The sequence below is a fragment of the Rattus norvegicus genome, chromosome 7, assembly GCF_021556685.1.
Source record: "Rattus norvegicus strain SHRSP/BbbUtx chromosome 7, alternate assembly SHRSP_T2T, whole genome shotgun sequence".
In the NCBI taxonomy this organism is placed as follows: Eukaryota; Metazoa; Chordata; class Mammalia; order Rodentia; family Muridae; genus Rattus; species Rattus norvegicus.
Genome location: NC_141540.1, coordinates 30,965,824 through 30,983,869, shown reverse-complemented (window position 1 = coordinate 30,983,869; position 18,046 = coordinate 30,965,824). Strand labels below are relative to the sequence as shown.

Here is an 18,046-nt window from a genome sequence, read left to right as displayed (position 1 = left end):
TGACAGTGGTACAATACTGTCAAGTAGGTCCCGATAGCCAGACCTTCTAATCTAGAAGACGATACTCGGAAGTTTCTGCAGTTCTATCTTCTGTGCTTTGTACGTGTTATTTCAATGGAGTGTCCCAGAGCTGCAGCCCTCAGCCACACCATGTCTCATGAAGGCAGGCACTGTGTGTGACTCATTGTGTCTGTGTCTGACCCAGTTCACTGAGCAACGGTTCCAGCGCATCAATAAATTAGTGCTAAAGAGTTCATATTGAAATGAGTGATGCCTCCTGTGTTCTAAAACATTATTATGTTCTGAGGACAATTGTGAGAGAAAGCAGTGTTCAAATAGGCAAGACCTGGAGCCAAGAGTGAGGCTCAGAGAGGGTTTAGGAGGTCTTGCCTTGCGTTTCAGCTCTGCTCTGTGAAGCCTGTGTCTCCAACCTCTTATTTGTGACCTCGTTTTGCACTGAAATTAATAATTGGAACATGTCTTCTTTGTCTCTACCCTTTTTACCAAGGGGGAGTGTGGAAAGTGTTCCCAGCAAGCCCCCTGCCCACTCGAGACAAAACCACTTGTAAGTACTTAACTGTTTGGGTTTAAAAAAACAAGAACTGCATCTGGGTAAAAGAGAGTCCAAATCGGAGAGCACTTCTTTCTGCCCTCCTTCCCTCCCTCGCTTTAATTCTAGATTTGTGTGCATTGCGACAGTGTGCATCTTTTTCTTTTTCTTTTTTAAGAAAAGTCCCAGGAATTTGAGGCTGCTGGGCCTCACATCCACAGCCAAGAAGCAAGCCAAGCAGGGGAGTAGTTTGCCTGCACTCTGCATGCTTCCTATTTGCTTTATTTTAAATTTCACTCCATTTTTTTTTTGTCAATGAAATTTATTCTTTGGCAGTTCCATACAAATATATTTTTAAAAAAATCTAATTAAACTCATTCCCACCCACATCAACCCACACAGAGAAGTCCCTTCCCCCACTCGCATCTTTTGCTTTGTGTCCCACTGAGTTTAACCAGGGATGTTAATGTGGCCATGGATGTGGGACTATTCCCAGAGCCTGGTAGGATCAGATACAACTGAAGACAGAGACTCCTTACCCCATCTATCAGTAGTTTCCTTGGGAGGGGTGGCACCCCACAGGTTCCTCCCCTATCCTTGACTGACAGGCCCAATCTTGTCAAGCATCCACCAATACTGTAAGGTCATGATAGCAGCAGCTGTGTCCTGCCCAGAGAAAACATTTTTTTTTCCCGGAGCTGAGGACCGAACCCAGGGCCCTGAACTTGCTAGGCAAGCGCTCTACCACTGAGCTAAATTCCCAACCCCCAGAGAAAACATTTTGATGGCCCTTCTCTCCATTGGTATGCAGTCTTAAATGCAGCCTTTGAGGGACTAAGGGGAATTCTAATAATTAATTAATAATTCTAATAATTAAGTTAGATTAAAATTCAATCTAATCCATTTAGATTATTAACTAAAATAGAAATAATAGTTAATAATCAAACTATTAATATTATTTTTATTATTTATTGTATTGTTGATTAATTTATTATAGTCAGTTCATTTGTTGTATGATTAGTATATGAGTCTAATTAATGTTACTGATAATTAATATTAATAATATTAGAAATGTAAGTAAGTATTAAAAATTAATAATGAAAATATAAATGGGCCCAGAAACCAACATGTAATGCACGAAAGTATTTTTCACTTTCTGCATCTTTTGTACGAGCCAGTTAAGGACAGCAGCAAAATAGTCTATCCCAGAAGACAGTCCCCATGACCCAGCCTGAAACACTCCACCTGCCTGGTTTCCTTTTATAATTGAAGTCACAACTGACCTCCTCAAAGAAACAGATAAACATAAAATAGTAGACACGTTTTAAATCAATTCCAATCTGTTTCTTATAGTTTGATTTTGTACAAAAGTCACTTCTGTTAGCGCCCGTTACAAACAATAAACACTGTTTCCACAGCACAGTGACAAAATCCTTGATAAGAGGTAACTATGTAATCTCTCTCTCTTGGGTTTTGGGTTTTAATTGATGTTGTATATTATAAATTGTTATGAGCAAACAATTCTTTCTCAGATTTGGGAGACTATAAATCAATAAATTAAAGCTTAAGTTTAATGAATACACAGGGCAGCAAGAATATTTCTAGCTGGCTCATTCTTTCCATTCTTCTAAAATTGATTTAGTCTTCTAGAGAAACGTCCTGCTTAGAGAGCGCTACTTTCCAGTCTGACTTTGGGGTTTCTGCTGGGCCTGCAGAGCCCAGCATTGTGGGGTCTTGCTTGCATTCTTCCTCATGGAGTAGCACCAAGAAGCCACACCCCTCCCTTTCCAGAATGTGTTAGGGGAAAAAAGGTCACCTGCTTCCTCACTGATGGAAGCTGGGAAACCTCCTTCCTGACTGAAGGGATGACAGAACCCTTACACTTTCACAGAGAGAGACGAGGAAATGCATCTATTCCATCTACTTCATGGGGAAGAGATCCGTATTCATCGGGTGCCAGCCACAGTGTGTGAGAACCATCATTGTGAGTATGGGCCAGCCATTCTGAGTACTCGGGCAGGTGGGCACAGTCAGCCGCACATTAGCCTCCCACGAAGCTGTGGCAGTGTGTTCTTCCCGACATCTGCCCTGCAGAAACAATGTTACTGTCCACAGTAGTACTGGTTACAGGAAAATGCCAAAAGCCTGAACATCAGAAAATGGGTAAAAACCAAAGTGCTCGACTGAGTGAGGATCAGACTGAGGCTGTGGAAGGTGAAGAGGGAACCCCTGTTCCCACAACACAGGCATGCACGGGCGATTAAACTTAACTACATTACTTAGTTAATTATATGTAAACAGGACACAAAGGAAGTGGTCACCAAGAGAAGGCAAGGGGCACGTGCTCATTCAGAAAACGGAACAGCAATATCCAGGATCTCTGAACGTCACTTGGGAAATTTCTGGAGATTTCCTTATAACTTAGTTCTGCTTCTTCCCCAGAGGATGAGATTTCTTCTTCTAAGGGGTTGGGCTTGCAGAGCTTGGGACTGGAGAGAGTTTTATGTTTTAATGCACTTAAGAATAAAGTCGGGGGGCTGGAGAGATGGCTCAGAAGGTAAGAACACTGACTGCTTTTCCAGAGGTCCTGAGTTCAATTCCCAGCAACCGCATGGTGGCTCACAACCATCTACAATGAGATCTGGTGCCCTCTTCTGGCCTGCAGGCATACATCCAGGCAGAATGCTATATACGTAATAAATCTTTAAAATAAAAGAAAAATAAAAAATAAAAAAACAGTGAGATCAGACAAAGCCAAACAGACCTCTTAGGGGCTTCCCTGAACTACAGGAAGTTCCCATAAAATGCCAAAGCATCTGCTTCTTCCAGAGATGAAACAACATCCAGGAGGAGGGCCGGTTTGGGGGTGCTTGAGGCCTGTTGGTCCTTCCACCCCTCCATCATCACCTGTGCTACTCCTTGAATATTCCTGTCAGGAGCGCCAGCCTATAGCACAACGCCAATGCTCAGGAAGTAGATAATCAGATGTTCAAGACCAGCATCAGCTAAATAAGACCCCGTTACAACAGCAGTAACACTGATAACAATGAAAACAACAACCACACTAATAATCATAATAAAGTAGGTCAAGCTGGCCCAAGCTGCCCTCACAGTGGCCACCCTCCTGAGGATGAGGATCACAGGCATGCGCAGTGGCATCGCCAGACAGGCTTCCTCTGCTTCCTCCCTCCTGCCTCCTCTATCTACTTAGTATTCATGTCTTGTCCTTTGATGGTCTCTCTTGGCTGCCTGCAGGGCTGACTAGTGTGACCTGGGAAAGTGTTGAGCTTCTCTCCATCCGCAGAGAACTCTATCCCCTGTCCCTTACAAACAGGAGGACTCACACGGGAGTCGCAGGAGTCCCCAAAGGACAAGATAAACGTGAACCCCCACGCTCTGTCTTGTTTCAGACAAGAGCCTGCTGTGCTGGCTTCTTTGGCCCACAATGCCAAGCCTGCCCCGGGAGAGGTCAGAATGTGTGCTCTGGGAACGGCTTCTGTCTGGATGGCGTGAATGGCACTGGCACGTGCCAGTGCGGGCTGGGCTTCAATGGGACAGCCTGTGAAACCTGCACTGAGGGGAAGTATGGTATCCACTGCGACCAAGGTGAGCATAGCCCCTGCCCAGCCCCCCCCCCCCCCCCCCCCGCCCTCAACCCTCCCAACCTCTCTCCTGGGGGCAGGGATCCACCCACCATTGTTATTAGAAAGTATAAGCCTCTCTGGGAGCCAGTTAGAGTCCTCCCAGCATTCAGGAGGCTGAGATGTAAGATTTCCCGGAGTCTGAGACCATCCTGGACTGCAGAGAGAATCGCTGATTTCTTGGTTTTTTTGCTCTGTTTTTTTTTTTTTTTTTTTTTTTAAGCCTGTTATTGTCCTTGTATAGAGTAGTACTCTTTTCCTGTCATTGACCCGGATGTCCCCACCCACTCCCAATGTCTTTGCTGACTCCAGCCCAACTCCCTCTCAATCAGCCTGTAGGTACTAATCACCATGAGCAAACGTCCGTTGTACCTTCTGCCGTAGTCGCTGGGGGAAAACAGATCTGTCCTCAGGACCCATTTAGTCTGGAACTAAACCTACTCTGGCACTGTTGTGTCCAAAATATGGATGCTAAGGCCGGGAACATGAATGAGGTCCCCCAAGGTCAGGAGAAACAGACTTCGGTCTGAATCCATATCTTTCTTGACCCCAAAGCCTGGCTCTTGAGTCAAACTGTCCTCTTTAAGGTCATTCCTTGATCCACCATCAGTGAGCGATGTGGTTTGGTGTTCAATCGGTTTGAGGCACGGCCTTCCTTCTGCCTCCGTGTCCCCAGGAAAGCCTTCGAGAGCTTGGTGCTGCGATTAGAAAGCAGATCCTCCATCCCCTGGTCCCAAAACCATCAACTCGGCCTCCACTGCTTTCCCGCCAGCCAGTGAGCCACACAAAGCTAACACATCGCAGTTGCTGAAATTATCACGGAAATAGCATTGAGCGTTCATTTGTTTTTCTGTGTTGTTTGGAAGACTTGCTTCTGTTTATGCCAGAGCTAGGATCTCCCAGGCCCAAAGCCGAACGCTTTTGTGAGCACTGACATTTGTAGCTTTTGCCAAGTTCTCATTTATTTGTTCGTTCGTTCGTTTTTTTTTTCTTTTAGAGTTTCATAAACACATACCTATAATGTTCTTTCATCAAGCTTCCCACCACTATCCTCCTCGACTCCCCTCCCCCTCCCACTGAACCCCTCCCCGTCCCCAAGTCCACCCCCTATTTTCTTATCCATTTTTTTATGAACCGTCTTTAGTCGGGGTTGAGTGCATGAGTCAGTGGTTATACCTGAGCAAGGATAATGTGCCAATGGCTACACTGCTGAACATGATTCTCCCTCCCCACCCACCAGTAACCTTTAACTGCCTAGAGCTTTCTTGGGAGGGGCGGGGCTTTATGAACTCCTCCCCCATCCATGGCATGTTGATGAGCTCAGTGTCAAGCAGGTCTTGGGCTGGTAGCAGTGACTGGACCATGATCTATAATAGTCCCGATTTGAGTTCATAGGTGTAAAACGACCTCATCGTATCCAGAGACAGTGCTTTACAGCGCTCCTACCACCCTCCAGCCTTACGTTCTCTCCCTTTCCCACAGTGCTCCCTGAGCCTTGGCGGGGCATCTTAACTACTTCCCTACTGCTGTAACAAAGCACCATGGCTACGACAACTTATAAGGAAACCCCCAAGCCCACCCCCAGTGACACGCCTCCAACAAGGCCACACCTCCTCATCCTTCCCAAACAGTTCCACCAACTGGGGACCAAGCATTCAAATACGGGAGCCTATGGGAGCCATTCTCATTCGCACCATCACAAGGTGTGATGCTCGGGGCTGAGCACTCAGCAGATTCTTGTTCTCAGCACTTTAACCAGCTAGGAGCTCCCCTGTACCAGTATTTGTATTGCACTAATGTTTGTATCTCGCCTGGGATGACAAGAACCTACATAGTTCTGGGAGACTTTGGGACCTCCTGACCACCAGCTCACAAGGAGGTACCTCAGACCTGGCACGGAGGTTTTGTTTAATAGCCATGGCCAAGGACTGCCCACAGTCCTTGTTTTTAACAGTACTGTTTAACTTGCTTACAACGTAATAGATTTTCCTAAAGCCTTTTCATATTCTCATTGAATTCCTTTTTTAGTTTCATGTTTATTGAACTACATGCTTGATAACACAGTGTCCCTTAACGTTTTGTGCATGCCATCTGATTTACAAGAATGTCGCTATGCCTTACATGTGAAACTTAAATTTTTACATGACGATATCCATAAGCCACGACTCAATTTAAGGTAAAAAAAAAAAAAAAGTCCTCCTCAGTTTTCATCAAGTTCTTAAGGAGATTCGGGGACCTGCTGTAAAGTGAAAGGATCATTAGTTCTGTATCTTTGGGGAAGGCAGAGCAAACAGGTTTCTACAAACCTGATGTCAAATAGACATTTATTTTGAGACAGCCTCACTATTAACCCTGGCTGCCTGGATCTCACTCCTTCTACCAGTTTGGCTTTGATCTCAGGTATCTGCCTGTCTCTATCTGCTAACTCCTGGGATTGCACGTATGCACCACCATGCCCAGCCACATGGGTATCTTTTGAACACCCTTCTTCTTCTTCTTCTTCTTCTTCTTCTTCTTCTTCTTCTTCTTCTTCTTCTTCTTCTTCTTCTTCTTCTTCTTCCTCCTCCTCCTCCTCCTCCTCCTCCTCCTCCTCCTCCTCCTCCTCCTCCTCTTCTTCTTCCTCTTCCTCTTCTTCTTCTTCTATAAGTCTCAGAACTGTGGCATGAACTGTTTTGTTGAGATAGGACCCTTTGCACCCGGTTACCTACATCCCTTCATCCTGTGACTCCGGGTCCACAGGAGAGACCCTGGTCAGAGACTGGGATGCAGAGAGCTGTGCTCAGTAAGTGGTAAAGGAAATGTTCAATGTGAGTCAGAATCTGGTCATTTGCAAATGTTTTTCTGCTTAGCATGCTCTTGTGTCCATGGGAGATGTAGCCAAGGACCCTTGGGAGACGGCTCCTGTGACTGTGACGTCGGCTGGCGAGGAGTGAAGTGTGACATGGGTAAGCACTCTTCATATCTGTCCGCGTCCTTAGCCCAGCTTCTCAGAAGACACGATGTTTTCCTTCCTATAGTAGAAATTATGCCGTGAGTGCTTCTCCTGGTGAGGAACATGCCTCCCTGCTGTGAAAAGTTTGCAAAATAAGGGAAAGCACAAGAAAAAAAAATCAAGTTACTCATGTACCTAATGCTAGAAAAACCCTACTAGTAATATTCAGTGTGACTTAGTATAGAATAGTATGTATCAGGGGCCGGGCTGTGTATTCTATAACTTTCTTTCTCACTTAACAGGAAACAATGGGCACTTTTCCTTCATGTGAATGTGTCTAGATAAACGCCATTAATATGTTATTATACACCAAACTGTATTGTGCTTGTTTGATGCGGTGCTGGTGGCTGAATGGCTGCCTCGTGCATGACAGCTAGGCAAGCCATCTGACCCTAAGTTGTAGCCTCTCTGTAATTGCACTTTCTAAAACCAGTTTTCTGCTGTCATAGACAAGGTCACAGTGAGCATAAGCCATATACCTCTTCCCGAAGTTGTCGATTTGTGTGTTCAAATCTGAGGGGTGTGTCTGACTTAGGAGCAAGTGTTCTTGGGAAGGGTCTTGCTGCCCGTTGCCAAGTGGGTCAACAGCAATGTATTACTCTCCCAACTGGGGGGTCTGGTGCAGAGAGAGCTCCTTTGCTCCAGTCTAACATTCCATTGATGTTTCTACTTGTACTTGGCGGGTGTGGGGGACAATGGCGAGAAGAAAGCGATAGCTTCAAAGACAAGGGAAATCTACGTGCATTAGAGATCCAGTGGATTGAAGGGAGTGAGAACAGAGGCAAAGAGGCAACCTGAATGACAAGCTAGAGGGGCAGACAAGAGCCAGATCTCTGAAAGGCAGACACATTGGCTTGTAGAGAGCCATGGAAGGGTGTTAAACATGGTTGTCACAATACCTTATGTGTATTTAAGGGAAATCGGTCAGGCACCAGCATGGAGAGAATGGCCTCAGAGACCTTATTGTCCCCTTCTGAGGCAAGAACTGGAAAAAAGGTCACCAGCTTTCTGAGGGCTCGGATGATGCGGTTTGTCCGAGGGACTGTTGTTACCTGCCTCTCCAGAGGAATGCTAAATCCAGGAGAAGGAAAAACAAAAACAAAAACAAACAAAAAAACACCAAAATGGGGAGTCTGAGGGATCCCAGACCAAAGCACATCCCAAGGCAGGTGTCAGGTGCTGGGGGGCAGAACCAGGATTAAGTCAGTCTGGAAGAGGGCCGCAGAGCGGTGGAGGTGGGGTCACACAAGCAGGAGGACACCCCGAGTAAATCCAGTGCTTTACTCCTCACTGTCCCTTCATGCTTCTAAGAGCACAGTGCATGAAAAACCAACTTCAGTTAAAGGGTCAGGGGAGCCACCCGGAAGCTACAGCAACAATTAGCGTAATTCCTACATTAGAGGCAGCATCGGTGTGCACAACGGAGGCTCTTAGGTGTCAAAGGAAGCAGAGACTGGGGGAAGCAGGAGATGCCGGGGGTGGTGCCCAGGCCATGACTCAGGCAGCAGCACGGATGGTAGTCAGTCATGGAGGAGCACATCTAGACCACTCAGCCTAGAAACCACCCTTTGCTCCTTAACGTCCCCCTTCACCAACACCTCTAAGTATTCTACTCATCCTCGTCTCTGGAGCCTGTGTCTTCCCTCTGCACCCTGCCACCAGAAGCCTCGTGATGGACATGCTCGGATGGAAGCTCTTTACCTTCCCTCGTAGGCCCCAGCCCTCTCCTTTCTGTACTGCACATAGCTGCAAGGAAGAACTTCCCAGAACATAAGTCAGAGGCAACGTTGACCCCTCCACTCCATCCCCAGGGCTTGACAAGTTGCTATAGCTTTTCGTCATAAACATAACAAGGTTCAGAGTCCCCTGTCCAAACTGTGTGGTCTTCACAAGAAGCTCCCACTCTAAGAGACACCTCACGAATGTCTTTGCCCTTCAGATTGGTCTCTGGGTTCTCTAGTAGCCAACATGAAAACTGTCTACACGGTGGTAAGGATTTATGTCGTTACGGAGGACTTCAAGGAACTCAGTCTTTTCCTACTACAGGGAACGAGGCACGAGTTCACGGGGCAACTGATCTTCTTTTTCAGAGATCACCACAGACAACTGCAACGGGACCTGTCACACCAGTGCCAAGTAAGTGTCCTCTGACCTCCGGGAACAATACAAACTCAGTATTTCTCCCTTCAGGCCCCAACCAGGGGAAGCGTTTTCCTGAGAGCCTTTAAGAGAATGTAGGAGAGATTTAAAGTAGGATCTGAGTATCTCTGAAGAAACTCCTATCGGTTAGCCAGATCCAGCATGGTCAACAAGCAGCCAGTGACTTACCTAGCACATGACAAGAATGCCAACTGTCACCCCAACCCATACCACAGGGGCTTCTTCATGGAGGAGGCATCAGCTCCAGTAACCTTGCCCCCAGTCCGCGGCCGAGCCTAACGTAGCTTCTGATTCCTAACTTCCACAGGGGACATCCTCCTGTACACTAATGAAAAGCCTAGTAGCTGGGGTTAGACCTGAACCCACAGTCATCTTCCTTCACTCTCCTTCATTATGTGACCTGGTGTTAATTCTTTCCTTCCTCCTAGCCTCAGTTTCTTCACTTACAAATGGCTTAATCATTACACTGACACCCAGGGGCCGTTGTCTCACAACACCCTGTGGATGCCATGAGTAAAGCCCAAAGCACATGGGTAGCATTCTGAAAATGAGTGGCCGCCCTTCAGATGCGTGCGTGCTGTGAGGTTTGGCTGGACTGGCTGTGATTTTCACTGGCTGTGGCAGGATTGTGGCAGGAAAGGAAGCAACTGTCCCCTCAAACAGTAGGCAGAGCCCCAGGTGCTTCATTGAACTGGGGACTGGATGCTGAGCTGGAAGGGAACAAGCCGTACGTAGAGCGTCATGCTTCTCTGAAAATGCCATTTGCCCTTTCCCCCTGCAGCTGCCTTCTGGATCCAGACGGCAAAGCCTCGTGCAAATGTGCAGCAGGATTCCGAGGGAATGGAATGGTCTGCACAGGCAGGTGGAGCGGGGATCTGCTAGGGGCTTGTGTGGGCTGAGAGATCTGACGGGGGGCCTCAGGAGCTGGTGTCAGCCACTGGTGCTGACTCACATGAAGCTGAGCAACTGATGGTGCCCAGGGACAGGGCTCTGCGTGGCTGGGGCATGTTGGTTTGGGATGTGCAGGCCATTGTATCTGTTCTTTACATGAAACCACACTGCATTTGAGCAGTGGTGCACAACCTTGAGAGCAATTAGAATCGCCTTCTGGCTTTAAAGGCTGTAGAACTGATTGGCCAAGCATATGGCTAAGTCATTGGGACTAAGCCCTGGTTCTTCCAGGGTCCAGATTTGTGACCTTGCATGGGTGGTATTTAACTACCCCGAACTGCTTGGCTCGTTTGTTAAGTGAGCAAGAGCCACTTCCCTTGTAGAGTGCTAGTAGAGTGAACAGGCCTCTCTGCATACAACAGCACACTAGGGCAGAGGGCAGAGGGCAGGCCCCGGCCTCATCGTTAGACCCTGAGTCTGAATTGAAACACTTACAGTCTGCGTTACTTCAGGGATGTTGCTTGACTGTGCCTCTCACCATATACTCATCTGCAAGGTGTGGGTGATAAGAGAATCATTTACACTGGGGAGTTGTATATGATCCAGACTATGCCTACAAAGTGCTAAGAAGTGTGCACTATTCTCAGATATATAAGCATGTCCATCACGGGAAAAGGAGGATGCAATCTGTCAGTTGCCTGGCACTCAGCCTTAATCAGAGGGACTTCTCTATGCACTGAAGCCGACTGCAGGTTCATGGGTGTTCAGGGTGCCGAGAGTTAGTGACAAAGGGATGCTCACCCTAAACAGAACATTTAGAGCAGCCCTCTCAGGCCGAGGGGACACTGAGGAACAGGAACCAGAAAGAATGTAAGAACCAGAAGGTAGGAGAAAGGCCTGGAAACATCCCCTTCTGCATGCGACATGACCACTGCAACCACCGTCTCAGCTTCAGCTGCCTGCACTGGGCCTGCCCAAGGCTGAGCCTCTTCTCCGTCAACTGTGGATTGGGGAGGGGCTCACAGGGCCCCTCTCTCTGCTGAACTGTTGGTGACTGGTAGAGTCTGAGCGAACAAAAAGACACAAGCATGGGAGATGTCAGAGAACTGACTCAGAGGACTCTTACATGTGTTGGCACTGACTGGAAAAGTCTTACATGTCTGTAGTCCTCCCTTCTGGTTGAGATAGCATGACTGTGTAGATAAACCACTGCCTCTACATCCATTTGCCAACTGATTGGTGTTTTCAGGCTTTGGCTGTCATGAGTAAACCTTCTACGGATACTCAGATTACTCGTGTACACATACACACACACACACACACACACACACACACACACACACACACACGCACACACCCAAATACACCAGAAACGGTTAGCCTCATTTTTCTCAGTACCTTGTTCTGGGGGCTCAGTCCCAGACTGAGGCAGGACAATTAGTTTTCTAGACAATCTTAGCCCAGGAACTCTCTGAGGATGCAGGCTGCCCTGACCCTGAGGCCATGTGTTCCCTGCAGAGAGAAGCACACAGTGGGATTGTCAAAACAGCTGGAAAAGACAAATCGTGATTTTCTTTTCCTTGTCTTCTGTCCTAGTCAGGGTTACTATGGCTATGTTGAAACACCATGACAGAAGCAACCTGGGGAGGAAAGGGTTTATTTGGCATCTGTTTGCATACCAAACTCAGGACTGGAACTGAGACAGGACAGGAACCGGCAGGCAGGACCTGATGCAGAGGCCATGGAGGGCTGCTGCTTACTGACTTGCTCAACCTGCTTTCTTACAGAACCCAGGACCATCCTATAGCATGTTACGACACCACCCACTATGGCCTGGGCCCACCGCCATCGATCACTTAATCAAGAAAATGCTCTAAGGGTTGGCCTACAGCCCAATCTTACAGAGACATTTTCTCGATCGGGGTTCCCTCCTCTCCGATGACTATAGCTTGTGTCAAGTCGACGGAAAACTATTGGCATACTCTGTGTTGAGGAATTAGCCACATCAATCCAATGCATGCTGGAGTTGTCCTAAGGGCTTGTTTTGATCAATGGCTCAAGTTAAAATAAAAATGTCTCCTCTATCTGTTTCTCCTCTGCTCCGTGTCCTCTCTCCCCTGTGTAGCCATCAATGCCTGTGAGACCAGCAATGGAGGATGTTCTACAAAGGCCGACTGTAAAAGAACCACCCCAGGAAACCGGGTGTGTGTGTGCAAGGCAGGCTATACCGGCGACGGCATCGTGTGCCTTGGTAGGTGACCCCCCCTCCCCCACCGTCCATCTGGAGGAAATGGTATCAGTCAGAGCCCTGTTAAAACGTTCTAGGGTGTGAACTCTCGTTAGGACTGAGGTTGGGGTCGTAATTCAGTACGACTTAGCCAGAAAGCCTGCGGGCATGGCAATGATGTGCCCACAGCAGCATGAAGGCATTCTGAATGAAAGAGAGACCCTTTCCACTTAAAATTTCTAGTAGCAGCTAAATGTTGCACAACTTTGCTATACAAATTTCCAAAAGGCCGTGGTTGGGTGGAGGGTAATGAAAAGATAGCCTGGTCTACTAGGAGATGAATCTGAAGAGGGAAGAGGCATGAAGTCCTCTCCCTTCTGGGGCTCCTTGCATGCTAGGGTGAAGGTCAGCATTCCCCTCTCTCGGGGCAGGGGGTGAGCTGTACTGGCCTGGACTTCCGGCATAAGGTTCTCTAGAGACAGGGACTTTCAGACTACTTTACATTACTTTACTTTATTGCTTACCTATTTTTTAAGTGTTTAAATATTTTGGTATTTTTAACAAAAAAAATAAGTATCTTAGGATACAAAGTGTTTCTCCTTGATGGTGTAACAGAATAATTTTTTGAAAGCATACTTTGCCGACAGCATACTCTCGAGGTGTGCCCTAGGAAGCTGGCCGAATTTTAGGGTCTACAGCTCTCTTTTTCCTCTGCTCTCTCTGTACGTTTTCCTTAGTCATTTGAGCCTAAGCTGTGCAAATCATGTATTGTCCCTAATAACCGAGTATGAATTAATTTCTTAAGAATATAGGCAGCTTGTTATGAGACCACACTCAGTTCCTGACTTCAGGAAGGTGGTCATCACTATAATACGCTCTCTAATTCTCTAATTCTATTCATGGTGCAGTTCCATGAGGTGTCCCAGTATTTCTCTACTACGAGGTCTCTGGAGGCCTGGATGCTGCATTGAGTGTCTTAGCAATTTGGTCTAATTATTTTTAGGTTCTACTTGCATATTCCAGAACAAAATGTCACAAAAATGGTGTCACATCTGTGGCCCAAGTGTCAGGTCTCCACCTAGCCCTGGTTTATGCTATGCATTTTGACCACTAGGTCGAAGTGCCTCCTGTTACCCACTGTGTAGTCATTGCCCCTCTGTTACTATTGCAATCGATGGAGAGGTGCTTTAACACCATGCAGTCCACTCCTCGGAATGTCCTCAACTGAGTTGGCCAGTCCTCCCCTGGGACGTTGCAAAGGATGGCATCTTCTTTCTCAAGCTGACCCGTTCATAGCATGAGTGAACCGGAGGTCAGATTTAAGATGCTGCCTCTGCTAGAATTAGCCAGTGCCGAGGGGGAGGCAGTTTCGAGTAACCATTCTTCCCCACTGAGTTACTTCTGCCTCCACACTTCCAGAACAACTGAGTCCCAGGTGACTCCCGCTGCGCTTGGTCAGTTATCCAAGGGAAACTCCCTCAAAAATGCCTTTTCACAGAAATAAAGCTTGTGGCTCATGACACATGTTGACTTTTGTTTTAAAGAAATCAACCCGTGTTTGGAGAACCATGGCGGCTGTGACAGGAATGCAGAGTGCACGCAGACAGGGCCCAACCAGGTAAGTTGCCTCTGGCAGGTTTCCTGGGAGGAAACCCCTTTGTCTTAAGACCCAGGCTTAAGAGAAAGAAGGGCAGACCAGATGTTAGTCCAGCTGCAGCCAGAAGTACTGTAGGCGAAATACTGAAATCACAAGAGGAAATCTGGGGGGCAGGGGGGGATAAATGGGGAGAGGGAACTAGTGTTTGTGTGTATGCATGTGCATGTGTGCATGAGCTACATGTGTGCACACAAGTGTATGTATGGTTGTGTGTGTGCACATGTATATGAATTCCATGTGTGTATATGTGTGTGCCTGTACATGTGTGTGTGCATTGCACTGTGTGCACATGTGTGTTTACGGGTGTGTTTGTGTATGTATTCTCACACATGCAAGTGCACATACAACCATCAGAAAATTTCAGCAGTCTCTGCTGAACTTTCATTCCCATATTTTAGTGTCTCAGTAGAGTTTTTATATCCATGGAATGAGGAACCTCCTGTAAGACTTCTGGCCCTCAGGGCCTATAGCAGTGTTCCTGCAGACCTAGAAGGCAGCAGTGGGGAACAGCCCTAAGAATACAGCTTCGGCTGAGAGGACATAGCTCGTAGGCCTCTTGGTAAAAGGTGTAGACAGTTGGGACCAGCAGTGAAAGGAGAGGAGAGGAGACAGTGAATACCTGCCCAGGTGGCCCAGGCTAGCCCCACCTGTGAATTTGCCCAGGCTAGCCCCACCTGTGGATTTCTAGCATATAACCATCAGGACTTTGGGGCTTGTACCGAACTTCCTCAAGCTCCCAGCTGTCTTCCTTGCCCATTGAAAGGATTTGGCTACTTGTTTTCCTGTGTATATCGCTGTGAGATGCAGTCTTCCCTTCGGTATTTGCTAGCACTGGTATCTGACTTCATGCTTGATGGAGATAAGAAAATAACTTCCTTTCCCCTGAGCCTCCACCCATCAAAAGTGTTATCCTAGCCACAAGGACGGGTTGTCCATGAGATCTAGTACTCAAGTATGTTAAACTAGGGATTACCAAAAAATATCCAGCAACAAAACACAGTCTCTCTCATGCTACCCGACTGCAATCAAATTGCAATTCTGAGACCCCACGGCCGGGGCAGGCCGACCTGGCCTCGTGTGTGACCCTTTGCCTCTGCTCCTGCGCAGGCCGTCTGTAACTGCTTGCCGAAGTACACTGGAGATGGAAAGGTCTGCTCACTTATCAATGTCTGCCTAACGGTGAGTACACCTCCGGGCCTGTAGCTTGGAGCTTTCCCCCACCTTCTAGGGAACTCCAGTGCTCTCCCCTGGGAATCGCAGAGCTGATTCTGGGTAATGAGGCTCGCTTTTCCTCTTGTGCGCCACGGTCATACTGTGAAGAATGGAGAGAACAGGCTGCTACCCCACAGCCTGCCCCTTTGGCTACAAGATTCTGTAGGGACCTAACACGGAGCTGCTGTGGCATGCATCTGACCCAAAGCGAGCTGGATTCGTTTCCTAAAGTATGGGAGGCACTGTAAAGCATTCGTGTGTCAACTAACAAGTCTTAGGATCCTGTTCAGAACCCTTAGTCACAGTGACAGGGTATGCTGCCTGAGGTGGTTTTTTTGTTTATTCTTTATGTACCTAATGGAGAAGAAAGTCAGTTCAAACATGGACAAGCACAAGAAGTTATGCTGAAAGAAGGGAACACTGCAGAGACAGCGGGGATCAATCATCAATGGCCAGGATCGAGGGAGGGGGAGGGGGAGGGGACAGAGAGAGGGAGAGGGAGAGAGAGAGAGAGAGAGATAGAGAGATGAATAAGGGAAGCATGGGAGTCCTTAGGGATAGGAAACTACCAACAGGAAGCTTCCATGATGGACACACATCATTACACATTCATCAAGACCCACGGACTTCGCATACATCAGCAGGGGTGGGACAGCACACAAGCTATGGACTTTAATGGCAGTACATCAGTCCCAGCAATGGGGGAAACCAGGGAGTGGCAGTGTCTCTGTAGGAAAGTCTGTTCTTTCCACTGTTTTCCTGTAAAGCTAAGACAGCTCTTCCAGTCAACTAGTCAAACAAGCAAACAAAACCTGCAGCTTCATATGAAGACAACTGTCAATTCTCCCCCGTCTTTCACCCGCAACACGCACGCACGCACGCACGCACGCACGCACACGCCTGAACGCAGCTTCTGCCACCCAGACCTGGTATATCTTCCCCGTGTAAGCTATCTTCGTGATATTACAGAGAATGTGCCCAAAAGAGCACACAATTTTTTTTTTAAAAAAAGGTCCTACTTCTCTCAGATAGTTGACCTGTATCAGTATACTTCTACAAAGATGTCAGGACCCAGCAGCACGAGCTTCGTGGCCTCTGTACAAACGTAACCTCATGGCAGTCCTGTTACGAGCAGCCTGCAATCCCTTCTAAACATCTACTGATTCTCACATGACGTTTGGCTGCAGACTGGCTCCATGCTGTACCAACCAAGCAGGATCTTGCTTGGTTGAAACCGGATAACCTATGCACTGACGTTCAACCTACCCAGTAAAATAAGAGGCTCTGTTGCTATAGAATTTACATGACATCATCCTACAAGGTCCCATAAACCTGACACCCTGACATGTCACGTCTGGGCCCCTGAGGTCATCCAGGGCTCTGCATCAACGTGGCATCTACATGCACTGGTGCTTTCTCTCATCCACTTACTCCGCTCCCCGATGGGACAAAGACTAGTTACCCCTCTAGCAGTGAATTCTTCTCCAAGGCATCTTAGTTTCACTTCCTGGTGCACGATAAAATGCCCTAACAAGGCAAACTAGGGTTTATCTGTGTCACAACTCCAGGTCACAGCTCACCACTGTCACAGAGGTGGGGGCTTGAAAGGACTGGTTACATTATATCCGTAGCCAAGATCAGAAAGCAATGAGTTCGTGCATGTTCTCCTATGTTGAGTCTAGATGCACAGTCCAAACTCACCATCAGAATAGGGCTGCTATAAAGTGTACCCATAGGCTGGGTACAGAAATTTATATGTGATTCTTGAGGGCGAAAATCTAAAGCCAGTGTCAGCAAGGATGTTTCTGGATGTTTGTACAGAGATCATGAAGTTCATGTTCCTGGGTCCTGAAATCTTTCTAGATATCTACTGATACAGGATAACATATCTGAGAGAAGCAGGACCTTTTTTAAAGGTTCTCTGAAGGGCATATAGATGCAGGTAGTCAGAGCCCTGGATGACCTCGGTGGCCCAGATGTGACATGTTAGGGTGTCAGGTTTATGGGACCTTGTGCAGTACTGGTACTCCAGTATTCCTGGCTGTAGCTGCAAACCACAGTCTCTGTCGCTGTCTATCTCTGTCTCTCTTTTTGTCTCTGTTTCTCTCTTTGTCTCTCTGACTCACTCTCTCTCTCTCTCTCTCTCTCTCTCTCTCTCTCTCTCTCTCCCCACCTCCACATCTGTCTTTTGTCCTGGCACAGACACATGTGAGTTTAAGGAGCCTCAAAACAAGACCCTTAATGACATCTATGAAGATGCTTTTCTAAATAAAGTCACAATCACAGACAAGTGACCTAGGCTTAAGAACCTAGCCTTGTTTGGAGTGGGTACAATCTTTCCCGCCTCTGGTTGGCAGGGAAAAAAGATCCTTATCTGAGATCACAGAGCTAGGACATAACAAAACCAGAGCCCGAACCCATGCTGTCTAACCCTGGACCCTTACTGTGGACGAAGCACCTTGATCCCCTGTTTTAGGTGTGCACTCCCAGTGGGTGCCGTGAGGACCTAATGGACTACTGTAGTTAAATCCTCCCTCTCCAAGCAGCTCCCTGTGCCTCCTTGTTTTGGTCTGGCCAGTTCAGGAGAACAATGTCCTCTGCGTGAAGAGACCATGAGGACAATAAAGAAGCTAGACCACAGAGGCAGCCGGGATGTGGGGCTGTGGTTAGGAGAACTCCGGCCGGCTCTATGTCATAGAGGTTCTTCCTTGTTGAT

The 18,046-nt window shown here is 47.5% G+C and overlaps 1 protein-coding gene across 5 annotated transcripts in view; it reads left to right on the top strand.

The window, feature by feature from the left end:
• Positions 1 to 18,046, top strand: part of Stab2 (stabilin 2) — a 182,370-nt gene that overhangs the window by 126,138 nt on the left and 38,186 nt on the right. For all 5 annotated transcript variants that reach the window (XM_087555923.1, XM_087555924.1, XM_087555922.1 and 2 more), the window contains 9 exon segments: positions 509 to 565; positions 2,442 to 2,534; positions 3,961 to 4,156; positions 7,041 to 7,136; positions 9,274 to 9,319; positions 10,125 to 10,201; positions 12,360 to 12,485; positions 14,006 to 14,079; positions 15,226 to 15,297. In XM_087555923.1, the coding sequence (XP_087412049.1) occupies positions 509 to 565; positions 2,442 to 2,534; positions 3,961 to 4,156; positions 7,041 to 7,136; positions 9,274 to 9,319; positions 10,125 to 10,201; positions 12,360 to 12,485; positions 14,006 to 14,079; positions 15,226 to 15,297 (837 nt within the window).